At 41.2% G+C, this 26460-nt stretch overlaps 1 protein-coding gene across 1 annotated transcript in view; it reads left to right on the top strand.

The window, feature by feature from the left end:
* The window catches only part of LOC139289948 (eukaryotic translation initiation factor 3 subunit H), a 46785-nt gene extending 40378 nt beyond the window's left edge, over window positions 1–6407 (top strand). Inside the window, exons 6-8 of the mRNA XM_070911620.1 lie at window positions 1334–1454; window positions 5486–5618; window positions 6075–6407. Of these exons, the coding sequence (XP_070767721.1) occupies window positions 1334–1454; window positions 5486–5618; window positions 6075–6169 (349 nt within the window). The 3' untranslated portion in view covers window positions 6170–6407. The remainder of the gene's footprint in view (window positions 1–1333; window positions 1455–5485; window positions 5619–6074) is intronic.
* The last annotated feature ends 20053 nt before the right edge of the window (window positions 6408–26460 follow it).

The following is a 26460-nucleotide window of genomic DNA, read 5'->3' as shown; positions in this document are numbered from 1 at the left end:
GAGCTCATGGGAGGAGAGGGGAAGAGGAATGCTGGTAGAGATGTGTGTTGAGTGTTGTCAGCATTGTCAGCATGGCAGTGTTGGGGGGAAAAGATGAGGGATGTGATACAAGAGCAGAGGGATGTAGCACAGGGACAACAAGAAGGGTCCTCGGGTCTGAGTACTGACAAAACCCTGGAGAGGTGGTTTCATGTCAGATGTCTTTCAGTATACACAAGAGCCACATATCTGGTAGGATATGCACTCAGAGATTAGGTCAGAATGGAAGGCAAACATTGACTGCTGAAAAATGTGGATGTAGCATTTTTTAGACAGCAACCACAAGCCTCTGAAGGGACATCTCAAAGCTTAGCCTGTTTTCCATTCATAGTGGTTGGTACTTGATGGGAAGGAGCATCCTGTGGTTTAGTGTTAAAGAAAGGAGGATCTGTGTAAGATGACATTTTTGACATTAGCTGGTTTCAGAGTGGCTTTCTAAAGAAGAGAAGTGACTCCAAGACCCCATCGACACCTGGTATAAACATGGGATCTGTATAATAATGTGTGATCATAGGCCTTTGCTTTTACAGCGGTTATTAATAAGTAGTCTTGTCTTCTGATTTCAATATGCAAGTTGGTTAGGCAGAGCTGGTGGACTTACCAACAAATATGGCGCATTCCAGGTGAAGGGAGGCGATGCTACTGTATGGGATCTACTAAGTTTTCCTTCACACTAGAGGGGGTTGCTTGTAGCTTTTTGCCAGATTTGCTTGAGGTAAACGGAAATAAAAGGTTTGGTCAAAGTTTTTCAGTAGAAGGTGGTCAAACTGTACAGGTTGCACTTACACCTGGCTGAAGATTTGTATCACAATGCGAGCCAGACCACCTCCAGATATGGTCGGGCTGATCAGATAGCCGTCTGTGTTCTATGTTAATACCTGGTGTAAATGGGGTCCAGCCGATGTACATGCAGATCGCAATTAGCCAAATAACAGGGAAGAGTTGATGATCAGATACGACTACAGCGCGGTGTTCTTACGACTACAGCGCTTCAAACCTTTTTGGGGTTGTCACTTCAAAACAGAAATTTAAAGGAAAGATTAGTTGAGTAAATTTTATTTATATAGCCCACAACCAATAATGTGTATGTACTCACACAGCGATCCTCAGCTCCTGTCCACATGTCCAACTGTCTGTGTGTCTGAAATAACAATAGTTCCGTTAAAATGAAGTGAGGATTAGTGTAAGCTGTTAAAGGCTTAGGAGTGAATGAAATGATGTGCGTCACTGCTGCTCACAAGTGCTGATGTCGGTACAAAAACGTGTGAATGACATGCTGACATTTTTCTTCCAGCAACCACTTGGAGAAGAGCCTTCAGCTTCTGATGGACAGAGTGGATGACATGAGCCAAGACATTGTCAAATATAACACGTACAGCCGCAACCTGAGTAAGCAACAGCAGCAGAAGCACCAGGTAACTCTCATACACACAAGCTTTCATGGACTGAAACACACACACCACCTACACAGTGAGCAAGCAGCAGAAACATCGGCTTACCAGCATGCATATAAGGGAAAGAGGCACATACACACAATCACACAGTGGCATTGACACACAGATGCACCTACAGTCACAAACTCAGCAGGAAAACAGCAGGTATATTTCTCTCAGCCATGGACACAACCAATTTCAGCTATAATCACAGCAGGCAAGCAGCAGAAGCAGCAGGTACACCGCAAACACACACACACACACACACACACACACACACACACACACACACACACACACACACACACACACACACACACACACACACACACACACAGAAAGATGGTACTCCAAGCTCACATTAATGTACATGCACCCACTGAGGACCACCAGAAGTAACTACAGTAAACAGCAAAGGTTAAAAACATATAAACATTTACTAACGCCTAAATCTATAGTATCTATATCTATAACAAATATACTGCATTGCTTGTATGCATTGATACACATGGATATTCCATACTTCCATACTACTCGGTACTGTAATGCTGCATTCACGCAAGGGTGTTTTTTGAGGTGAGTATGTAAACTGTAAAAAGCAGGGAAAAGACATGTTTACTGCTCTTTTTATGCATTTCGGTCTCAGGTAGGTTTTCCACAGGCCCGTTTCAGATGTAAAAGACAGCTGATCTGGACACCCAGCTGTTTTTTCACATGCTTAATTAATATACCATTAAAAGGAAAAACATGCTATATAATGACAGAAAACACATAGTAAGACAAACACTGCTTTGCTTAACAATAGAAGCTGCCGTAACACCAGTACCCTTCACTTCAAGCAGTGACACGGGTTTAAAAGTCATGTTGTTTTGAGCCCGACACCAATGAGATAAGCCTGACTAACCCTAACCCTGAAATATCTGTCATCGTGTTCATCCCTCACCTCGCTGCAGCTGCTGACATGCACCCACTGCACATCAGCATCACTTAAATTTCAGACTCGCTTCTCCTCCATCTGCTGCATTACTTTTTCTTTTCAAGGAATTGGTCAGGGACTACTGCAAGGACTACTTCTTTGATAGTCATTTATTTATCCTTATGGAATGAAGAGTAGATTCTGAAGGTTAAATATATAGTCACACTCAGACAACCTTCAAATAGCATTGACACCCAGGGAGAGCTGATACGTGTGGACTCAAAGCTAGCATTAGTAAGTGGAGTCTTTCTTTTTTTTAATGAGTAAATGAACATGTTCTGTTTTTATTCGTTTTCCGTACCGGTGAAACACATCAAAAACTCAAAATTACTTTAAAAGCAGCTTTGTAAAACACACACACACACACACAGTCGCACGCATACTCTGTGCAAAGACTCAAGACACTCACACCACCTACAAGCACAAACTCAGCCAGAAGCACCAAAAAGGCAAGAACAAAACAAACACACACAGAAGAAGAGTCCGCTCCAACCTCAGCCAGATGCATCATAAACATCCAGCAACACAAAGGGTCACACACTGATACACACACACATTACTCAGGAAAATGGAAGCATAGAGGCACAAGGTGACTCACTGATGTGCGCCGAGTGCATGCGTACAAACCTACAACTACATTATTCTGTCATTATACTCTGCAAGTGGAAACGAGTATTAATGTTAATCCGGGCTGAGTCATCATCTTCTCGGGCCAACAGCAGACACAACCACGGCACAGTTCACACACACGGGGCAGACTTAACAGCAAACATGCATCCGTGACCACAGGTAGTCGGCCATGAGCACACAAGGCATTCACAACCTGGGCTGCGAGCAAACACACACCTGCGTAGCCACACATCCCCGGGGCCAATCACCCACACTCCAGCCATTATGATCCATCATCCTCCCCCACCGACCTCCTCATCATCACAGCCCCCAAGCCTTACCCCTCACACACAAACACACACTCATGTCATACACAATATCACACAGACAACCCCTTTCATGGTGTCTACTTTTTTCATCTTTCACGCGATTCTCTACAATGAACAAAGAAAGTGAGCCTCCATTACACCTTTCAGACATCTACAGTACTTGCTCCGTGTAATCATGCGCTATTGACCCTGCTGCTTTCACGGACAAATGGAACCTTATTAATCATCATAGAAAGTTGCAAAAAGGCGCTGTGCTGAGAGGGCTCCATTTATCATTTATAGATCTCCAAATTTTGGTGAAAAGCAGGTTCCCAGGCACAATCTGTGGCCAAGTTAGTCTTTGTACCAGGAAATGTATTTCTAACTCTCCCAGATTTGTTCATTTTCTATTTTCTTTTTCTTTTCTTTCCCCATCCAGCACTTTGCAGAAGATTAGATATGGAGCAATGTGTTAATCTTGTGTGATTTATGGTTAATGATACAATTCAGTTACCATTAGATGATTCAGCAATATCTTCCAAGTCTGAGCCATATAATTATTTTAGATATATAAACCCAAAATAAACACATTGAAGGCAAGCCAAGTCATGTATTTGGTCGTAGTCTATGGCAACTCAGATAAAGGTCATGAGTTTCAACTTTATTACTGTTGAAAAACTCCTATGACGTCTGGGCTAGTGTGCCAAAAGGCATGTGAGAGACGAAGGTTCAATGATCTGATGTGGCGTCTATGAAAAAAGATCTAAAACCAGACCCTACCCGGCCCCATTAGATTGAGTGCAATTTCTCTGGTCCTGGCTCTGGTCTCACTTCCTCAGAACAGAGTGGTCCTGTTGAGACCTCTAGTCTAGATACCAACATTTTTAACCATCATGCTAAAGCCAAACACAGCACATTGCCAGAAACACACCGTCCCCAGCATGAAGCGTGGTGGTTCCAGCAGCATGCTGTAGAGACGCTGCTCCCCAGCAGGCCGTGGAAGGCTTGTGAAGGTAGAGGGTGAAATAAATACAGCAAAGTGCGACGAGGGAGGGGATTATTTTCCACCAAGACGACAACCTCAAACATAAAGCTACATCTCCACAGGAGTCCAGACTGCAATCCAATTCAGACTTTGTGGCAGGACTTGAAAACTGCTGCTCCCTCACAGTCCCCATACAACTTGACAGAGCCTGAGCAGTTGGTAAAGAAAATAGCAAGAGCAAAAGGTGCCTCAACTAAATGCTGACTTGAAGGAGGTTGGTTATATTTGTACTCAATTTAGATGAATTAGATTTGTTTGACTTCAGCTTTAGCCATTGTATGTCTATATTTATATATGGAAGCTGGAGAACAAGTGCAAACATTTTTTATTTTTGGCTTGTTTCTAAAATTTGCATGTGTTAGCATTTTGATTATGCACAGTCGTGCTGTGACGCAAGAGTGACAATTCATTTGAACAAATAGTTCTATTTTTCATTTATTGTTTATCTTAGCAGTTTTTTTTCAGCTTCAGTCGATCGTACAGGTGCGCTGTGGGATGTTTGGTTGAAAGCACTCAAGTTGCTCCCACGTCGTTTTTCCTCCTCGTCTGCCGCCACCTCCCCTTCCGCCGGTCTTTGTCGGTCTCTGCTCCATCTTGCCAAATTAACAAGGCTTTTAGGATCTCCAGAGACCCGGCACCTCGCTGATTTACCGACTGTCAGCCCCTTCACAAATCACTCCATCCCTGTCAGCACTTATATCTCTTCTCTCTCTCTCTCTCCTATCTCTTCTTTCATGACCATGTTCCATTACATCTCACTTCCTGTTACTGTTTCCATTGCCTGTCTTTCTTCTTCCTCTTCTTCTCTTCTTACTATCCACTTTGTGCTCTCTTCATCTCTCTAACTATACTTCCTTCCTCCTGGTACTTTACCTTTTCCTGTTCCTGACTTCCTTACTTAATACCTTTTTTGTTCTCCGTTCTTTACTCCCACTCCTTATCTTCCGTTATTGTTGCACCTCACCTCTTCTCCTCACATGCTGTCAATGCTATTTCTTTTTGTTTTTTCTTTCCTCTCCTGTGCCACCCCCCTTCTCTAATGCCCCCCTCTTTCTCCCTGTGTCCCTCCCTCCAGTACCTCCAGAGGCGGCAGCAGGAGAACGCCCAGCGCCAGAGCAGAGGGGAGCCCCCGCTGCCTGAGGAGGACATCACCAAAATGTTTAAGCCCCCCCAGCCTCCACCACGCATGGACACACTGCTTATTGCGGGTAAGCACACACATACACAAACACAACACCTCCACACACAGACAGTACTCGTCATCTCCACCACAGAGACCCCCCTCCACTCCGAACTCCATCAGACGCCTCTGCTCCCCTCACAGGAGCTCAGGTTCTGTTTTGTAATTATCTCCGCCATTATCTTGAAATTACATTAATTTAAAGTTTATTGAGTCGATCTCAAACTCGCCTGCCCCTTTCCCTGCTGTTTCGCACCGTTCAGCTCTCCTCCGCCTTCTGACAACACTCTGATCCTTCCATTTACTCCGTTCCCCACTAATTTGATGTTTTTGCTGTGCTGCTGTGCTTCTGCCCCCCCCCCCCCTCTCTCTCTCCCGCCTCCGCCTGTTTGTGTGCATGTCTGTGAACAAATGTATGTATGTTTGTATATTTCTGTGTTTTTTGTGTGTGGGCGTGTGGATGCATGTGGCTACTCTCCAACAGGGCAAATTAACAACTACTGTCAGAACGTGAAGGAATTCACCTCGCAGAACCTCGGGAAGCTGTTCATGGCGGAGGCTCTCCAAGGCCAGAACTAGATGGGCAGAGACATGCGGGCTGAAAGGATCTGCGAGAGGGGGAAACAAAGTGCACAGAGGGGGGGAAAAGAAAAATAGCAGAGATGCAAAACCACCTTGGCGACAACCAGAGGAACACTGCGCTCTTCTCTGTTTTCTAAGAATTTATTCATTGTTTTTATGCCCAGCCTCATCTTGAATACTAAATTATCTTTGAAGATCATTTGATTTTGATTTAAATAAAAGGCTTGCATCTCTACATCTTCTCTGGCTCTGTGTGTGTTTTTACAGTTGAACTGTATTCTGCTTTTGATGGTAATTGTGGCATATTTTACTGTAGGCTTTGGGCATTGCTTTGTGTTTTGCTGTACAAAAATGGTTAGTTTTGTACCCAATATTAATATGCTAAAATGGGGCTTGCGCATAATACAAGATAATTATACAGTACAATGGTACTTATTCATAATTTTATTGCTACATACTTCTCGTCTTGCAGTTCAAACATCCAGCAGGTGGAACCAATTACTAGTGGATTTGCTGAAGTGTCAGTTCGCATGGTGGGAACAATGATATCCTTGTAAACAGAACTGCAACCAAAGTATCAGTGAAAGTTGAAATGAAATGCCAGTTACATGTCTCGGCCCCCACTGTCTCTCTGCACTAAATAGACTTTTGATTGTGTCTTTCCCGAAGTGAAATTACATGACACGCCAGAATCTGCCTTTCATCCACACAGGCAGCAATCAGCACCTGTTTATTTTTGGATGCAAATAAAAAGTCCCAATAGTGAAATTTAGAAGACGAAGGAGCTGCAGGTGTGCCAAATGACAGACTGAGAAAAAAAAAAAGTCATGCACTAAGTGGAATTCCTTAGTGTTGTTGTGTTTTGTGTGTAATTGCCAAAAACCCATGAATGATTTGGTAACACAATTTCAGAGAAACACAACAGGGGAACCAATGAAGTGTTTTGAAGTTAATTCCTAAAACACAGGAAGATTTCTAGGAAGTCCTGGGTACATACAGTGGGGCCCAAAAGTCTGACACCACTAGTCAAGATAGTTCTGTTTTGCATTTGTTTCGAATGTAATCCAATCTTCATCATTACAAATGATAATATCAGTTTAACAATTTGAGTGAGAAGTTGTATCTTTGAAAAATGTACAGGGATTTCTGAAAATCTTCGTATTTGGTTTGTCTCCCTTTTGCTTTAATGACAGCATTCACTCGAGCTGGCATGGACTCTACAAGTTTGTGCAAAACCTGATGACCCATGTTATCCCAGCAGGATTTGACAATGTTCCAAAGGGCTTCTTGTGATGTCACAGGGTGTTTGGCTTTCTGAGTCTTCAAGTGCGCCCATAAATAGCTCAATGGGGTTGAGGTCAGGTGACTGTGGAGGAAAGTCCATGACAGTCAGGACTCCTTGGTCTTCTTTGTTCTTCAAGTAGTTCTTGCAAAGCTTTGAGGCGTGTTTGGGGTCATCGTCCTACTGCAGTATGAATCCCTTTCCACAAAGATGCAAACCAGCTGGTATAGCATGTCTCTGAGGAATGGAGTGGTACTTCTCCTTGGTCAGGGTGTAGTCGATTTGGTGCAGGTGTCCAACTCCAGAGTCGGGACACCCCCAGACTTGAATATTCCCACCACCATGTTTCACTGTTGGTTTGATACTTTGCGATATCATTCTCTCTCCTGTTCGTCTCCTTACATACACCATTCTGTTCCTGCCATAAATCTCAAACTTGGATTCATCAGTAAATAGGACTTTTCGTCATCCACAGTAAAATGCTGGTATTTCTTAGTCCACCCCAAGTGTTTGGCCTTGTTTCTCCTTCTGAGAAGTGGTTTAGAAACTGCTACTCGTCCTCTGAGACCACTACAAGACAGCCTTCTTTTGACAGTTCTTGTGTTCTTTATTTAGCAAATTCTGTATCTGTGATGAAGTTTCTTTTCTATCCATCAGAGAACTAAGCTTGATGTATTGATCTTCTGATGGTGTGGTCACTTTTGGTCTGCCTGATCGTGCTTTGGATACAACTGATCCCATTTCTGCAAAGCGTTTTAGAGTTCCATGCACTGCCCCCTTAGAAACCTTTAGTCTAGCCAAGAATTGACACTGAGAAAGCCCCTCTTTGCTCAGAATAACAGTTTGACGTCTGACACTTTCACTTAGTTCGGATGCCATGTTTCCCACTATCACCATGCTACTTAGTAAGCAATGATCTGCTGGAAACTTGAGGCACAGCCATATTCACAACAGGTGATTTGCTCATTCACACACAGTGCAGCCAAGGCTGATGGGAATGCCGTTCATTTGGACAAATAAAAGTTTTGCACCATGTGGAAAGTGAAGGATTCACCAAAGTGATTACAATTCATCCTGGGTGTTGCAAGAAACTCTACTACCAATATTATTTTAGATATTTATGTTTATGTATGTATTACCAGACACAAATTGTTAGTTTCAGAGCATTTGATTGTTTTAACTTTGTGATTAAGCCTGTTTGTTGACCTGGGAGATGGACTGTGGGATAAATAAAGATGAATCTAATTGTATTGAGTAAGTCCCTGCTGCTTCTGGCCCACCTCCCTGCTTCCAAAGATACCACACTTACATTTTATTATAAACTAATAAAATCAGCCCTTTTCACATTTCATGACACAATAACATCATATTAAACCCAGATGGGTAATTCTGGTCGTCCTGTACCCTTCAGACATGAAGAAAGTGTTATCCTAAAACAAACTTCCGCTGACACTTAAAACCAAAGCATAAGTTGTAGGGTGATGCAGCATGGAGGAACCAGTCCTGTGGAGTTCCCTTGAACAGGAGTTTGAAACTCCACCAGCTCTAAATCCTCCTGCATGAGAGCATCAGCTAAATACCTCACACGTAGCTGTAAGCTGTTTTGGTGAGCATCCTCTCTTAGAATTAATTCCTCAAATCATAAAAAGCACAGCTCATTTGTGGAGCTTGTCACCAGTGTCCACTCACACCCAACACCAGGAAGCTGAATGATGGCTCTTCTTGCTCCATTTAATAAAAGAAGCTGCCAGTGTGCGATTCATTGCATAATAATTACACTGCAGCTCTGTCTTGCTGTGCGCTGCGTTGTTCTTCCTCGACCTGTGGTTAAACAGCGTCATCTAATTCAGAGGATGATGTTATTTAACTTGTCATCAGCATCTCCTGGTCGAGTAATAACTTGTAGTGCTCCTGCTTGTCATCAGGACAATGCCATTAACAATAATTACAAGTCAACCAACATGATAAACGCTTATTGGAACAGCGACACTCGAGCCGGAAATGATTTCTTCCCCAAATCATAACATGTTTCCCTGACAGGCTGGCAGGATGGGAAATATTAATTCACCGCAGAGGGCTCAGTTGATATTTATTAATTGCAGTATCTGCTACTTTGACAGGCACACCTGTGCTTGTGATTGATGTTTTGTATGATGGGAGGCACTTCTTCCTAGCAGGTATTGATTGGGTTTTGATCAGTGGCTTGTGCTGGAGCAGAATCTGTGTTGTTTGTAATTCTGAAGCAGCGCTGTAGGGTGACGTTGCCCTTGAGGTCTGAGTGGGGCACAGCCTCCCCCTGTCCCTAATCCCGAGATGTGTGAGGAATTACAAAATTTTAAATGCCCTCAACTGAACCACAAGGGTTTGTGTGAAGCCGCCCCGGCACCACTCGCCCCTGCAGAGTGCAAACGCGGTGACAGAGGTTCAGCTTGTATTTAAAGTGACACTGTTTTGTTTGGAGTGGAAAGCAGTTTGGACTGAATTGTGTAGTCACGGCAGGGCTCAAGGGCAATAGAGTGGAGGTGCATGGGAGTCAAACTGGTGTTTTGCTTTCACATTACTCCACAGTAACATAAATGATGACATGAGCTTTTGGCTTTCTTGTTAAGCAAAGATAAAGATGAGAAATGATTTGCCTTTTATGAGATTAACCACGAAATCACAGTTTAACCAGGAATAAGAGGCCAAATTATTTGGTTTCTGGAATTACTTCCAACTTCAAATTAAGAGGCGTTTTCATGGTTTACGTCATGGCAACACTTTACTTTAACAATATATAAATAATAAGTGTTTTTTTAACCCACTATTGTGCAATTTTAAGTGGATATAAAGACATTTTATAATTTCTCCTATGAAGCATTCGCAATTGGTGTATAAACATGAAACAATGAATAATTAATAACACAGTATAACATAGCTGTGATCATATTAAATGATATATGACATGAGCAAATCCTCCTTACAGTATGTTATTAAAAAACATTAACAGTTTATACATGTGCAAATCATTCACAGGCAAGTTTAAAACATTTTTTAACTCGTTAATCAATTTTTTCTTCCTTAATAAACAATCTGTATGCAAATAGTTTAAGTTCAAGCGTAACCGCTGGTTACCACGTGTTAAACTGAGATTTAAGGTGAGCAAAGAGAAATGTTCTCCCTTCAGCAGGTGAATGCAAAAACAGCTTTCTCGTGTCAAACTTTGTACGTACTCCATTCTGCCAAGTGAAGCTCAAACATCCAAGTGAGGTAACAATGAGCAAAACTCATTTTTTCAGTGAAGGAGGGCTTTAAAGTCTCATTATAAATACATTATAATGAGATATAAATGTACCAAGTGTTTATATTCTGCATTTATATTTATGCTAGTTGCCATTGAACAGGAATGAATGAGTTATTCTTTGGAGTACATTCATCATGCCATCTTGAGTGCATGCTGTATAAATGCAACAACAAGACAGTGCTGAAACTCACTTATGTCCCTCCATATGTCCAGATGCTTCACCTTTTGTTCGCACTCGGTGGATTTAGAAGTGTCTTTGTTCAGAGGGTCTTTGCTTCATTGTGTTACTTGTTCTGAAATGTGAAACTGTTTGGAAGAAAAAGGGAGCTCACAGAAACCCACAACAGCAGCTGCATTAGCGGTTTTCTCTCCCACACTATTCTGCTCAATTGACCGTGAGACTGCTGCGAGTTGGTGAAAATGAGAATGACATCCTCAAATACGAGACAATTTGTTTTTTCACCCACGAACAGTGCAGAAGCCGAGCCTGTGGTCTGCTGACGCAATACTTACCATTAACCTTTCCATCTCTCCCTCCAAAGTGATTCCATTTGCTTTCCAAATTATTTTTTTCTATCACGTTCTGTGATGTCACTTTCCTCTTTAGTAATTGCAGAGATTCCCCTAAAGTACGTGTTTGAGCCGAGCATGAGAACCGAATGAGGGCTACAGCTTTGTAAACAGCCAGGCATTTTGTACGCTGCAATAGGAGGAAATACTTGATTAGGATTATGGGATTTGTCTCTGCACCTTCAGATTCCCGAGAAGGAGGCTGGAAGATGTCAGACGGATATAAGTTTGGTCTCATTTAATCAGGGAGTGCGGCCTGCACAGCCCTGACCCCAGCAGTAATTCATTACCGCTCAAACGCAAACAAGCTCTTTCACCATGCCTGCCGTCGCCCTGTCATTGGTGATAGAGAGAATCAGCTGGCTAAATATAATGAAACCAGTTATTTCCCTGTCAACTCTGAATACTTTTCCCTTCCCTTTTTTTTTCTCCCTCCCTCTCTCTTTTTTTTCTGCCACAGATATTGCCATGGCAACTGTAGATCCTGTATGGAGTAGCTGTTGAGGATGTAAAGTAGTTCGCGTGGAAAAATAATCTTGCAAATCCTCAAAACAAGAGCAGAAAGGAAGGCAGATTCAGTTGTAGGAAGCGGTGTGGGTATGGTGGGGGAATTTAGCATTTATGGGATTATTCACACAAGTCCAACACAACCAATGTCTGAATACATTTCTCCACATAACAACGCTCTACCTGTCACTGAAGCAGCTCTATATTTGCCTTATCTCTCCTTTTTTCCCTCCATGGTCAACAGATCTGCACTTTGATTGGCAACTGTATAGATTGAGCGCTGTGTTCTAGTTGCAATTCGTCTCTGCCTGCCACCCAATTCGACGGCTGTCACCCGGCAGTGGCACAAATCCCACAGGCCATTATGAGGCTGGTTTAATCCCCACAACAGCAGCAACAGAAGCCTTTCAAGAAAGGTTTCGGAGCATGATACCCTGTCTGTCACATGCATCCGTGGGCTTCAGGCAAGGCTACAGTGCATTGTTGTCATCCCACTCCATCACTTATGTCTTGTCTTATCCCCAAGCCACTAAGACAGATGTACTGGATGTCCTCCTGCTGAAGATCACTCACATGTTGCGCGTAATCTTCTGATGGGCTTTGTCTTTGCTGCTGATACTCAGATTTGGCCTTGGCTGTTACACATGATAAATTGTGTTTTTATTGATGTCTTGATTTTGCAGGTTGAGATGGATTTGTAAAAGAACTTTTGCTCCATTTATTTAGCGCGTTAGTTATTTGTTTGTTTGTGCTTCAAGGGTATTTTCTGGTGTTAGATAAGAACCTGATTTTTTTTATGGGTTTTTCCTTCTTGTAAACTCTCCTCAAACTTTTGTGGCACACGCCCAAGTTGTCATGTGGAGTTTAGTGTGTATGTATTGTGTACGTTTGTGTTCAATTTTAAAAGAATAGTTTGACAGTTTGAGAAATACAGAGTTAGATGAGAAGATTAATACCACTCTTATGCCCATGGAAATACGGAGGTACAGCCAGGAGTCAATTAGCTTAGCTTAGCATAAAGACTGGAAGCCAGTATCCTTGCTCTCCCCAAAGATCAGTAATACGCCTTTAAAGTTTTGTTTGTGGAAGGGGTAACAAAAACTAGATACAACGTGTTAATTTATGAACTTTAGAGGTACTGGTAGGCATTATTGATGAACTGTCTTTATGCTATGCTAAGCTAAGCTAATCGACTGCTGGCTCTAGCTCCATGATAAGCATAAAGATATGAAAGTGGTATGAATCTTCTCATCTAACTCACCGCAGTAAAGCAAATAAGTGTATTTCCTCAAATGTCAACAACATCCTTTAAAGCAGCATAATATTTTTATATTAACAACGGCTCAAATGACTACTTGTAATGTAAAAGGAGTCAGTCGTAGTGACGAATGCAGAATTATCATCTAATTGTTTTGGTTTTTCAGCCTGTAACTTTACTGTTTGTACTGGCAGCTGTTCTCAGCACATGTAAGCTGCCTGCTCTGCACCAAATGGCAGACAGAGAAAGTTAGCAACTACCTGGTGAACATAATGGAGCATTCAGCAGCTTAAGATTTCCCTCAGGAGTTGGTAGAGACAAAAACAGAGCAAAAAGGAGAGTGAGAATTGAACTGTGGCCTGACACAAGACTCCAAATGAATGCTGATGCTGCTCCGTATCTGCAGGATGTGCAAATAGGCAACAGTTTGCTAACAAGTTCAACATATCAACTTAAAAGGTGATATGTTAATGACGTTTTCACAGCTTGTTTTTTGGACAAATATACCGGCTATCTTCTTGCAGTAGTTTATATTTTCTGGAGCACACAGACACTCTGTGACCTCCAGTTTCTCCTAATGTCTGTTGCTTTTTATTCAGTACGAGAAGTATTGTTATCTATCAGCTTTGTTAGAACCTTGAATTTCAAAATCTGCCTGCTTTTCCTTTTTCCTTTCTTTTTTTTTGCTGGCTTATCATATTTCCCCCTTAATGAAGAAAATGAGAAAATGCCAAGCAGAGTCATTTATTATAATTCATGATCAGCTTCCCTGTCTTTCTTAAAGTCTGGAGATGCCAGGTTGCTCCGGGTACAGTGATTGATGGGATGCTTGTGACCTACAATAGACAGACTCAACAATTAAAGCGCGTCTTATCTCCCAGCTTTGGCTCTCAAAGATAAATGCTGATAGCACCCTCCCCTTTGATGTTCAATCATGCACTCCACGCCTTGGTCTCAGCGTGTGTCCTTAGAATGACTGATGTGCATTTGAATATTTTTTTCTCGCAGGTAAACATTAACATTCAGTTCACTTATTCATTCACTCCTCCTCACTGTAGGTTCAATGTAGCCTGTCTGTTTCACACAGGCATTCTCAGGAAAAAACCCGCACCTTATTTAAGTGTTTATCTTCACGCTGTGTACCAGCAGGACTAATGTACCGAACATCCTTTTATTTTGGAATTATTATATATATCACATGATATGGGAAATGGACAATGTTTTTCCTCATTTCTTTCTCTGCAGCAACTTTGATTTTTTTATTATTTCATTTTTAAATTGGCTCTGTCCCAAATATCATATTTTGGACTCAAACAACCCTCAGACTTAAAACTTACTTGTTTCTACTTCAATCTCCAGTGGGACATAAGCATTTGACCATGGCTTGCCTTTTTGTTCTGGGCTCAGGACACATAGAAGACTCTCTGCCAGTTGTTTTGTTCTGCACCAGATCTTCTTTGGGCAACTAGGTTTTCATCTTAAAACAATTTTCTGAATCGACTCCAGTGCATTCTGAGATTGTGGCCAATCCACCACAGACGTCAATACTCGACCTTGAGGAACACACTGTTGCTGCTTGTCCCATTGGGTAGATTGTGGATTTTATTGGTTGACCAGAAGATGGAGAATATTTTTCAAAGGCATCCATTATGAAAGACATCTGTATTTTTCCCATGTCTCTTCTATCAACTGTCCAGCCTGTTGTAAACAGTAGTACTGATTTCATCAGATTCCAGTTAGACCTATAAATGGGATGTCTTTTTGTGTGCAATCGTCTTTACTGATGGAGCTGGCCTGGTATCCTCCATATCCTCCTGGGCTTCAACATTAATGGTGGTGGGTTCATCCATAGAGGTGGTGACGCACATGATTTTAGTCTTGGGGGAGCTGATGTTGAGCCCAATTGCAATGTGATTCAGACTGTTGGACAAGTCTGACAAGTCTAACTCTTGTAAATGAAAAAAGTGATTCACTGGATGCTTCTATGTCTGTCTGATGAAGTAATTCACACAATCCAGTCGATGATTATTAGGAGTTTGGAGGAAAGGCCCTGTGGTGTACCTGATTCCACTGGAAACCACTCAAAGAGCGATGATACTTAATTCAAAGTGGTAATAAAACTGCTGTGTGTAACAGTCTTTAGATCACATGAAATGCTTCTATGTGTTCCATGCTAAGCAGCACTGTTCAATTATGTACATACTATGAAAATTTGATCAATGCTTCCCCTTTTATTCTTGATTCCTTTTTGTTTCTCCCTCAGCTCATTATCTATTTTTGACTCTCATCACAGACACTCAGTGGATGTCACTTTTCTGATCTGTCCTGTGTCTGATGCAGAAATGACCGGCACAATTGGCACTGACATTTCAGGTGCACCAGTGTTGAAGAAATTACATTTTTGCTCACTTGACTTCTAAATATGTGTTTCACACTGTTAATACAAGTGCAAGCTGTCAGAGAGGCAGTTAAGTGTGTCACTTAAAAAGGTCAGTGGTGTTTTAGTAGGATGAACCACCACATAATCTCCGTCTGGGAAGACAGATTACAACAAATTTAAACAATGAATAGAAGTTTATTCCTTTAGATTTGCTGCAGTTTTCACCTTCAGCTTTGTTTTTCCTTTCCACACGCATTTTGACTATAACAAATGTTGATGCCTGGGCCCTGAACCTTGTCATTCGGTGTCCATTTATTTCCTTTGAGGGAAGCAGCAAGCCCACTGACATTCAATCACATTATTTTAGCACAATGATTCGCTGCCTCCACCTGTGACCTGAACCACACATAACACAGTGCATGACAAGTGCTGTGTAAATCAAACCACCATGACACATATACACCGATTCCTGACAGAATCTCATGGTGAGACCCTGACCAGCCACAGAGATGATCACATGCACATCAATAAACAAAGCAGGCAGTGGTGAACACCCAGGATCTCACTTTTACCCCCTTCTACAATATTTGAATTCAATTTCTCCTGAGCCACCTGCAGGGTGATGCTACACCACTTGGATGCAACTGCTGACCTGATATTGCGGCAGTGTGATAGAGGGTAAGCTTATAGCAGCCATAACGGGCTTTTGTAAGGGCATGATGGCCTGCAGGTAAGTGATTTAGAGAAAATCAGGTTGATGCTCTCCAAACCCTCTGCCAGAGAGGCCCCGCCAAGGCCAAGCAGTTGTAAATTTTCTCAAAGTGTCAGCATTTTCCACATCGCTTACCTTTGGCTCAGCTGGAATAAATTCTCACACAATTTTCCAGAGCTAAAATTGGTCATTCCTTGAGCATCTCTTCACTCCAGGACCTGTAAAATTTGTCTGAGGGTGTTGTTTGGAGGCTTGTCTCACTGTATTCGGTGTGGCACCTGATCCATATACTCAGTAAAGAGAAATTTCGGAGTCTTTCACCCAATTTAGAAGGAATTGGTTATGCTGCACTGAGCTGATTTGGCATGGTCTATGCACAAAAAGGGGAGCATATCTGATGCGTTCAGGCTCACTGCAACTGGACACGTAGCCTAGGTTTGTAAACAGGTACCACTGTACACTGGAAGTCAGTGTAAAGTCCCCACATGCTTTCCACATCCTGTATAACAGTTTAGTAAATTTGCCTAAGTGCAATGTACACCATTATTCATATCCCATTTACCATCATATAACCTGGTATCATTTAAATGACAGATTATGACCTTGTAGAAACCCTCACAAAGGTAATTGGTACAGTGATTGATGAAGAATATGTGTTAACATAAATTGTCAAAGAAACTCCTTAAAGAAATAGGGTAGATACAGACGTCCTTTGTACTGTGCATGTGAGTGGATTTCAAGATAAATGTAATTATGCAAGACGCATTAGATTTTCAAAAATAAGGTATGCACTGAGTGACAACTTAAGAGTTCAATAGCTTGGAAATGAAATGAGAGAATAATATATAAAAAAATTTGCACCATTTTCCTTTTAGAACAAGTACGTGGCCCCTGTGTCTCACATTATTTCAGAAAAGAAAAGTGGACTTTTTCGAAAGAAGGCCATGCAGAGAGCATTATGGGTTAAGTGCGGGCTTGAGAATTAGCTGCACTGTGACAGCGCTCATCACATTTTGATGTGCGCCCTTCAATAGTTGGATCTGCAGCAACACAGGACCTGACATGAGGGCCAGGGATCTCTGACTTTATATCACTCTTGACGCGAATCAGACGGGAAAAGAAGACATCTTAGTCTTAATATTGACTTGAGAAGATTGGCTGTCTGGATTGTCTGTACAGTTATACATAATCAAAATGTCTACTAGGGACCATACCACTGTCTGTGCTTGTTCAAACCCATTTTCTACATTCACACATCAGATTGACTAGTTAGTATCAGAGTTGACCATTAAATGTTCCTGTCTACATTTTCTACCTACAGAGCCCATCAGGGGGTCAAATGGTAGCTAAAGAAACTATGCACATGTACTGGTATGTGAAACACACATACACACGTGAACAAAATTGTTGGTACCCTTCCGTTAAAGAAAGAAAAACCCACAATGGTCACTGAAATAACTTTAAACTGACAAAAGTAATAATAAATAAAAAATTACTGAAAATTAACTAATGAAAATCATACATTGCTTTTGAATTGTGGTTCAACAGAATCATTAAAAAAAACAAACTAATGAAACTGGCCTGGACAAAATGATGGTACCCATAACTTAATATTTTGTTGCACAACCTTTTGAGGCAGTCACTGCAATCAAGCGATTTCTGTAACTCTCTATGAGACTTCTGCACCTGTCGACAGGTATTTTGGCCCACTCCTCGTGAGCAAACTGCTCCAGCTGTCTCAGGTTTGAAGGGTGCCTTCTCCAGACTGCATGTTTCAGCTCCTTCCACAGATGTTCAATAGGATTTAGATCAGGGCTCATAGAAGGCTACTTCAGAATAGTCCAATGTTTTGTTCTTAGCCATTCTTGGGTGTCTGTGTGTTTTGGGTCATTATCCTGTTGGAGGACCCATGACCTGCGACTGAGACCAAGCTTTCTGACACTGGGCAGCACATTTCGCTCCAGAATGCCTTGATAGTCTTGAGATTTCATTGTACCCTGCACAGATTCAAGACACCCTGTGCCAGATGCAGCAAAGCAGCCCCAGAATATAACCGAGCCTCCTCCATGTTTCATAGTAGGTACAGTGTTCTTTTCTTTGTATGCTTCATTTTTGCGTCTGTGAACATAGACCTGATGTGACTTGCCAAAAAGCTCCAGTTTTGTCTCATCTGTCCAAAGGACATTCTCCCAGAAGCTTTGTGGCTTGTCAATATGCATTCTGGCGAATTCCAGTCTCGCTTTTTTTTTATTTGCTTTCAACAGTGGTGTCCTCCTCGGTCGTCTTCCATTAAGTCCACTTTGGCTCAAACAGTGACGGATGGTGCGATCTGACACTGATGTACCTTGACCTTGGAGTTCACCTCTAATCTCTTTGGAAGTTGTTCTGGGCTCTTTGGTTACCATTCGTATTATCCGTCTCTTCAATTTGTCATCAATTTTCCTCTTGCGGCCACGTCCAGGGAGGTTGGCTACAGTCCCGTGGACCTTAAACTTCTGAATAATATGTGCGACTGTAGTCACAGGAACATCAAGCTGCTTGGAGATGGTCTTATAGTCTTTACCTTTAACATGCTTGTCTATAATTTTCTTTCTAATCTCCTGAGACAACTCTCTCGTTAGCTTTCTGTGGTCCATGTTCAGTGTGGTACACACCGTGATACCAAACAGCACAGTGACTACTTTTCACCCTTTAAATAGGCAGACTGACTGATTACAAGTTTGAAGACACCTGTGATGCTAATTACAGGACACACCTTAGTTTAACATGTCCCTATGGTCAAATTATTTTCAATCTTTTCTAGGGGTACCATCATTTTTGTCCAGGCCATTTTCATTAGTTTGTTTTTTAAAATGATTCTGTTGAACCACAATTCAAAAGCTATGCCTGATTTTCATTAGTTAATGTTCAGTAAATTTTTATTTATTATTACTTTTGTCAGTTTCAAGTTATTTCAGTGACCATTGTGGGTTTTTCTTTCTTTAACGGAAGGGTACCAACAATTTTGTCCACGTGTGTATAAGTAAACTGCAAAACTAAAAATACTCGGAAGCAAGGAGCTCTCAGTCAAAATGCTCTAGCAGTAATTATACTTCTTAAAGGAGTAGTATAAGAGTGAGATTGTATGATGTAAATATAATTGTGTGAACACAGGTTTAAATATAATCATGCCAACATAAATTTAGTATATTCTTAGTGAATTTCTATCAGCTTGTTTGCACACAGTTGGTGTTTACAGTAATGTTATGTTGATGTTCCAGAAGCAGGTATTTCCAACTAGGCTGCGCTGTTCAGGCAGCTGGTCGTTCTGGGGATTGAGAAAAAGGGAGAAGAAGAAAGGAGAGGAGAGCGGAGTTTGCAAGGATCGAGAGGAGTGTATTAGCGTTAATGTAACTGATCTGTGTTTTTTGGGACTTATGAGGAAGTTATGAGGAAAACCCATAACATGTTGGACTGAGTTATTCCTTCTCACATCCACGTCGCTTACATTAGTATTACATTTCAGGAAATATACTCATTTGCCCTCTTGCTGAAAGTAAGATGAGACAATCGACCAGCACCTCTAAAGGTCACTAAGTAACATATTATATCTAGTTTGTTTGATCCACCTGTAAAGCGGAAAATTGTTGAATTTACACTTTTGTTTTTGAATGGATTAAACAAAAACTGGCTGGCACTGCTGTTTCCTCCTGTTTCAAGTCTTTGTACGAAGCTAAGCTGGCTCCAGCTACATATTGACCACACAGATGCTGCTCATAAAAGACTGATAATTAGCCAGTCAGAGCTGTGTATGAATTAGGCACTACACTATTCCTCTTGTCTAATTGTTGAAGTGGCTATAATCAACATTTTCACTCCAAATGAATGATAATCCGTATCTGCTGGATGTCTAAACATTCAACTGTTTGCTAACAAGTTCACCATAAAAGGTGATAATGTCAATATGTCAATGTCAATGTTGTGTTCACAACTAGTTTCCATGGCCCAAAAAAAAAGTTAATGCACACATTCTGTGTCGTAGCCAGCAGGAACAGCCAACTAAACATCTTGGTTGTGCATTCAATGACTCAGCTGTTGTTAATGCTCATGTAAAGGTTATGAAATTTGTAGTTGAAATACATGTGGTCAATTTTTGCCAATGAAGTTAAACGTAGTGTTTTGCTATGATATTGGAATAATTGTTTACTAAATGTAAATATCTGCTTTAACAATGGCTTTGCTCAGTCAATGCATTTGAATCAGGTTCATTTCATATGATTAGCAGAAATAGTTTGGTGATTGTGCTCAGTTTCTTGCAAACCTGTTAGTCTTCTTGATTGTTTGATGTCTTCTGCAGCTTTGACAGTATCATGGAATCTGACACCTGACAGAGATTCAACTCCATCTGTCATCTGGCACCATGGTAGGTTATGATTTGTTTCCCCTTAGGTTAGCTGCTCTCCAACAGTCAACAAAAAAACCCCATCTTGAGCCAAGCAGCTTAAAGGTCCCTTTATTGTGCAGTAGAAAATTTGATGGCATAGGTGCAGGTGAAAACCCATAGTGTTTATCGACTGATATGAGTGATACTGATCTGAAAGCAGTTATTTCCTCTCCACCAGGCTGTCATTTGGCTGGCTGAGTGAATCCAGCCCAGACTTTAGCCTATTCTTTTACTGCCAGACAGCTGGGTGATTAGTGCTGTGGCAGTCTGCAGTCGGCAGCTCAGTGCTGTTGCCTGATAAAGGGGTCAGGCTCAGCCGCATACCCACCGCCAACCTATTCTGCCACTTAGTAGCCTGTTTCTTGTCAGCTTGCTCACAGTGAACAACAACAGGTTACTGTTGTACCTTCCTGCCACACCAGCTCTTCTTCCAAAACCTGACTCTCCGTGAAGCAGATCGCCTTTTGCCATTGCTTCTTGCTGAAACGCATCTCTGCACCTGTTCAAGAAAACCCACTGATTAATCTTAGTCAACATCAGAGCCAGAAAGCCTACAATGCAGTTCGCCTGTAGCCAGATTCTCTTCATTGACTGCAGAGGGATAGGAGACCACACAGAGAAGAGTGAGAGTTAGTTAATTGGATATTATATTGAACAGAAGTAGTTCAGAGCTGAAGGAGAAAATAACTTTTGTTGGTAACAGTGCAATTGTAGCCACATGGGGAGATATAATGGATGTGATTCTCCCATCAAAGAGCAGGTTTATTGTGTCTTCTACAAAGGATTGAGATTGGAAAAAGAGATGGGGGTTTCATCTTTTCACAGGATGACTTACTGCACTGATCTAGTTTCTAATCAGATTTTACTGGTGTTTTAGAAGCTTTTTAACATCAAATCTCCAAAAGAATCCACCTTTAAGTGAAATTCACGGGCAGATGTAGCTGAAAGTCCCAGCATTAACAGGTATGCTGCCTTGAAATTTCAATGTTGCTTGAACTCTGTAAGATTTTAGTGTGGGGAAATACCGTAGTGCAAATATAAGATGAAGAAATCAGGGGCATTATGTCTTTTTATGTCTACTGCTGTGTGGTATTTATTGGAATTTGAGTAGTTTAGTAAAATTCTCTCCACGTTAAATTAATGTTTTCAAGTCAAGAAACAAAAACAGCAAACATTTCTAAGATAAAACAAATCGAGAGGTCATGTCTTATTGATAAGTCCCATTTAAAAAATTATTTCTGAGTGTGGAATTCACAACACAATGGGCCCCCAGTGGACTTCAAACTTTGAAGCTCAGAATTCTATAACCATCCTAAAGGCGACATTTTTATTCTGATCGAACTTGTTATTACGTGCTGGGGAAGTTCAATGCAGCGTGGCAACATTTAGAAAATGAGCAATTATAGCATCCACAGAGGATGTGCATAAGTCATTGCAGCTCACCTTGAATGCTTCTGGAGGGTCAGCAGTAGGATGCTTTTAATCTGTTAGTCCTCACATCCTCGTCGCCATGACCTTGCAGACACACCATGAATTTCATTACATGCTTCTTACCTTTGACACGACAATGACAGTCGCCGTCAGTTCCCCCGAAGAAGTTTTCTTTGGGCGTCACTCACAATCCGGGAAATCCATCACATTACAGGCCCTTTTACCAGAAGAAAAATATTACTTTCAGCTCTGCTTTGAGATTCAAGGCTCAGTCAGAATTCAGTCAGATGTAACTCTATTCAGAATTAATTTTGTTGTTTCATTTTCAATCATACAGGCACGCACACACACACACACACACACACACACACACACACACACACAAACACAAACACCCCAGTTCAGTTCCATTAGTTTGGCTGACTTTTCAGAATGCATTGCTAAGCATTATCTGAGACTGCCTCATGGTTGTTGCTAATTGATGCTGCAGTCAGTTCATTATTTTAGTCTCTCATGGCCGCTCAGATATCTGATTCATACATACACGCTGCATTTAATCAGTCTGATCCCACAGCCATGGAATCCAACATAAGAGGCAAGGGTCTAACGCCAACAAATCACGCATGTATAGGCTTTCAACAATGTGCTGCAAACATTGTTTCATGTCCCAAGTCACCAAATGAGCATTATTTTGTACGAATGTGTGAATAGTCAATAGTTTGCACACATAATCAACAGCTGGGCCTCTTTTATAAATGTACAATTGTGCTCATTTTGCTGCTATGAGGGGGATTTCAAGAATCAAATGTGACAAATGTCTGATTGAGCCACATTAGACTTGATGCTCTTTTCCTCAATAGGCCAATAGATCAGCGGCAGTCTATTGTGGGATAGCATTGCTAGTGTTCACACATGGTTTGTGCTGCCGGATCCTCCCTCCTCAAGAACCAGATATTATCCCATTTCAGCTTTTATTAGCCAACATAAAAATGGAGTACCAAGGTGATTATTCAGAGATGGTAAGATGTCCACTGAAGAGGAGCAGCAAACGCCAGACACAGCAGCCATTACAGAGCTATAAATGAGGGAAATCCCTCAGCTGGTGGGATCACACCAAGCATAGTCTTAGCAAGTCCTTGTGTTGATAGTTTACTCAGAATATGTATCAGCTATCTAAGGGACATCTAGAATTACCTTTCAATGGCAGACAGACTGAAATGACCTCGTATGAGCGCATTATTCTGTGTGTAACTCCCACAAATGATGCATTAAAATGCCATGATCAACACGTAATAGACCTTATGCCACTGGCAAAAATTCACTCAAGCAACAGAGACTGTATGCCTCTGATAAAAAGCAGACAAAAAGAAAGACAATTAGGACGTGAAAAAGAAATTACCAGCCTCATTGATGGGCCTGAATAGAGTCCCAGAGGAGGAAGAGGTAAAATGTAACGCTTCAACAAAAGGACATTAACACAGATCCCTTCATTACTTTGAGTATAATGACCCTCCCCCTCCCCCACCCACGCTCCATGCATACGACCCAGCAAGGAAAATAATTTACAGTGGTTTAGTGGCAAAGAAGATTCTTCAGATACATCACTGCTCCCTCCAGACATTGTCAGATGAAGAGTAGTGAGCGCAGGTATCATTGTTGTTAATTAATCCTTTGACATTTTGGGAGTTTCTTACCCCCTGGAGCCGGTTGCGTCTTGCTTTTCACAAGTTCAGCCTAGTTATAACGCTTTGACTGTTTACTGAGTCCAGATGTATGTATCACTAAATTAAAATGGGTTGCACCGCACATACTAGTTCTTACATAGAGGTTAAGAACTAACTGACAAAACAAACCGTAGCATGCTAGTGTATGAACAGTTAAGACTGAAGATTACAAGAGCTAATGTGGGTCCACCACATGTATCAATATGATGTTTGGTTATGATTTTGAAATTCCTTTCATAATGCAACACAATATTCCTCAAATAACAAAGTGTTATTGCTAACATCACCAGACTAAATGACTACATAGCGTTGGTTAGGTTAGCATAATCGTATATTTCCCACTCATTTTACACTATGAATAATGCTCTAACTCTAAAACACAAATTTCTCCATGTACAGTTTGCATAAAAAAAGTTAAACCTACATTTGTATATCGCACATGGTTTTTGGCAGTTATGTCACAGCTCATGATACTACAGTGACTTTCTGTTTACATAGTTGATTGCTTTTGATTGGACAGCGCTACAGTTCACACAGTATGTTTCCTATAGCAACCGATTTACATATGCTTTATAGTCTATACTTGCTAAGACATTTCTTAAGTTGATTAATTAATGGTGCAACCTGGTTTAGTAAGTGGCTACTAAGAACGGACAAACGAAAGGACTGCACACATACTTGGTAATGGATTCACAAATAGCTGGTGCAACCAGTCCTGGAATCAGTGACCCCATTGTCCAAGCAATAAATCTACAATCAGCCTCCCAAAGGTAAAGATCGAATCCCAATAAGTACCTTAAAATTATTCTTAAAGTAGTACTTCTTCATTTTTAATAAAGCCCTGGAATCCAAGTTCAAGTCCATAATTTGCTCTTGGCTGCCTCTGCCCTTCAATATTGAAACAACACAGAGTTTGCTTTTTGCAAACACACCGAGTACCATATTGATCACCTCACAGGCAAATATTAGGGAGACATGAAGCAAAGTTTCTCATTACAGCGCTCGGTTCATTGAATGTAATTAATTCGGACACTTGAAAAGTTATGGAGCAATTAAGGCGAGTCGCATATTACGAGCTCAATTATCACACAGCACAGATAGGTATTCATGTAGAGATACAGTGAAAAGGATCATGCTGCTATATCTGTTCTTAACGTTGGTCACGTTCCAAACAAACCCTGCCGGTGAGTAATTAGTGAATGAGTGAGCTTAATGAGCAGAGGTGAGAACTTCAAGTGTGAATCATGTCTTCACATACTAATGATGTAGGAATTGATTTCAATAAGAAAGAGATGTATGTTGAAGCATGCTCAAGTTACGGAGGAGGAGATTTGAAAATTTGAATAGAAAGCTAAGACAATACGGTGTTCAAGCCAATCAAACGTTTGAACTACTTGTATGAATATTTGATCTGTAGAAGAAGAAGTGAGTGATGTGTGGGTGGAAAGGCAGGCAAGATTCTTATTCTATTTATTGTTTCATTTCTTTTTAACAGTTAATTCACTGTCACTGGAATCAAAGCACAAAGATGACACAAAATAAAGTGTCATTGACTTCATGATAAAGCATATCCTCTTATTCAACTAACAGGGAAATGAAATAAATAAATATATTTTTGAGAATATCCTGCCTCCAACAAGTTAATTCTTCAGATTTATCTGAGTTTACCTGAGGATAATTTCAAAGCTGGGCCTCTTCTTTTTTCTTCTTTTGCGATAAGCCAGCCAACATACCAGTGTGTCATAATCCTCTCATACTAACCTTTTTTCTCTCTTGCAGTCAGTCAACGCTCAAAATCTCCAATCATAACCCGTTATAGCCTCGACCAAAGTCCTACGGAGCTGGATGGGTTCATGCACAATGATTGGTTGATGATTCTTTGAAATTTGAAAGTGACACTTGTCACCATTCTTGTTGTTGTCAATAACTGTTTCTGCTATGAAGTTAATTCATAATGTGATAATACCATGGTTAAAAATTTGATTTCAGCTTTTGAACTCTCGCATTTCTCTCCTGAGCAAAGAATGAATTCATAAACTTCCCTAATAAACTACTCAGAGACCGGGCTCATCTTTATTTTAGGCTCAACTCTAATGACGGAGGGGAGGATGTGGAGATGGAGAGCACGATGGAGAGAGAGTAAGGTGGAGGACTGGAGTGCTCTCGTGGTCCCAGACACAGATGGACAAGATGAGAGGGGAACACATGCACAGCTGAGGCCTTGCCGCGTGGAGTATTAAAAGACCAGGAATCAGTGAGCCTGGCTCTGCACTGATGACACTGGCTTTGCTGCCACTCAGTCATTCACCGCTCTCACCAGGAACCCCGGGGACGTGAATCGCCGAGCACAGTTGCATCAAGATTAAAGGCACTTTTCCCCTCTAAGATCAAAAGTGTGTTAGGCTATGCCAAAAGTGTCTCCAGTGGAGTTATGATGGTACTATTTCATAAGTACTCAAATGCCCAAAGCCATTAGCAACGGGGAAACTCAACTCAACTCAAAGCATATCAAAATGATGTGCATGTTCTATTTAAGCTGAGTTTATTAAGTATCTCTTCCATCTGTTTGTGCAGAAATCTTTTGGCTGGACTGAAAGTTTGAGCTATCAACTTTGACATTTTGCTGATCCAAATTACCTTAATCATTAGAAGCTATACATCAGAGCTTTTCATAAGGAGTGTAGTTTATGACAGGTGGATTGGTTTGACCTATTATGA

Source organism: Enoplosus armatus, chromosome 9 (genome assembly GCF_043641665.1).
Source record: "Enoplosus armatus isolate fEnoArm2 chromosome 9, fEnoArm2.hap1, whole genome shotgun sequence".
Lineage (NCBI taxonomy): Eukaryota > Metazoa > Chordata > Actinopteri > Centrarchiformes > Enoplosidae > Enoplosus > Enoplosus armatus.
Note: the sequence above shows the minus strand (reverse complement) of the source record. Positions and strands in the feature narration are given on the sequence as shown.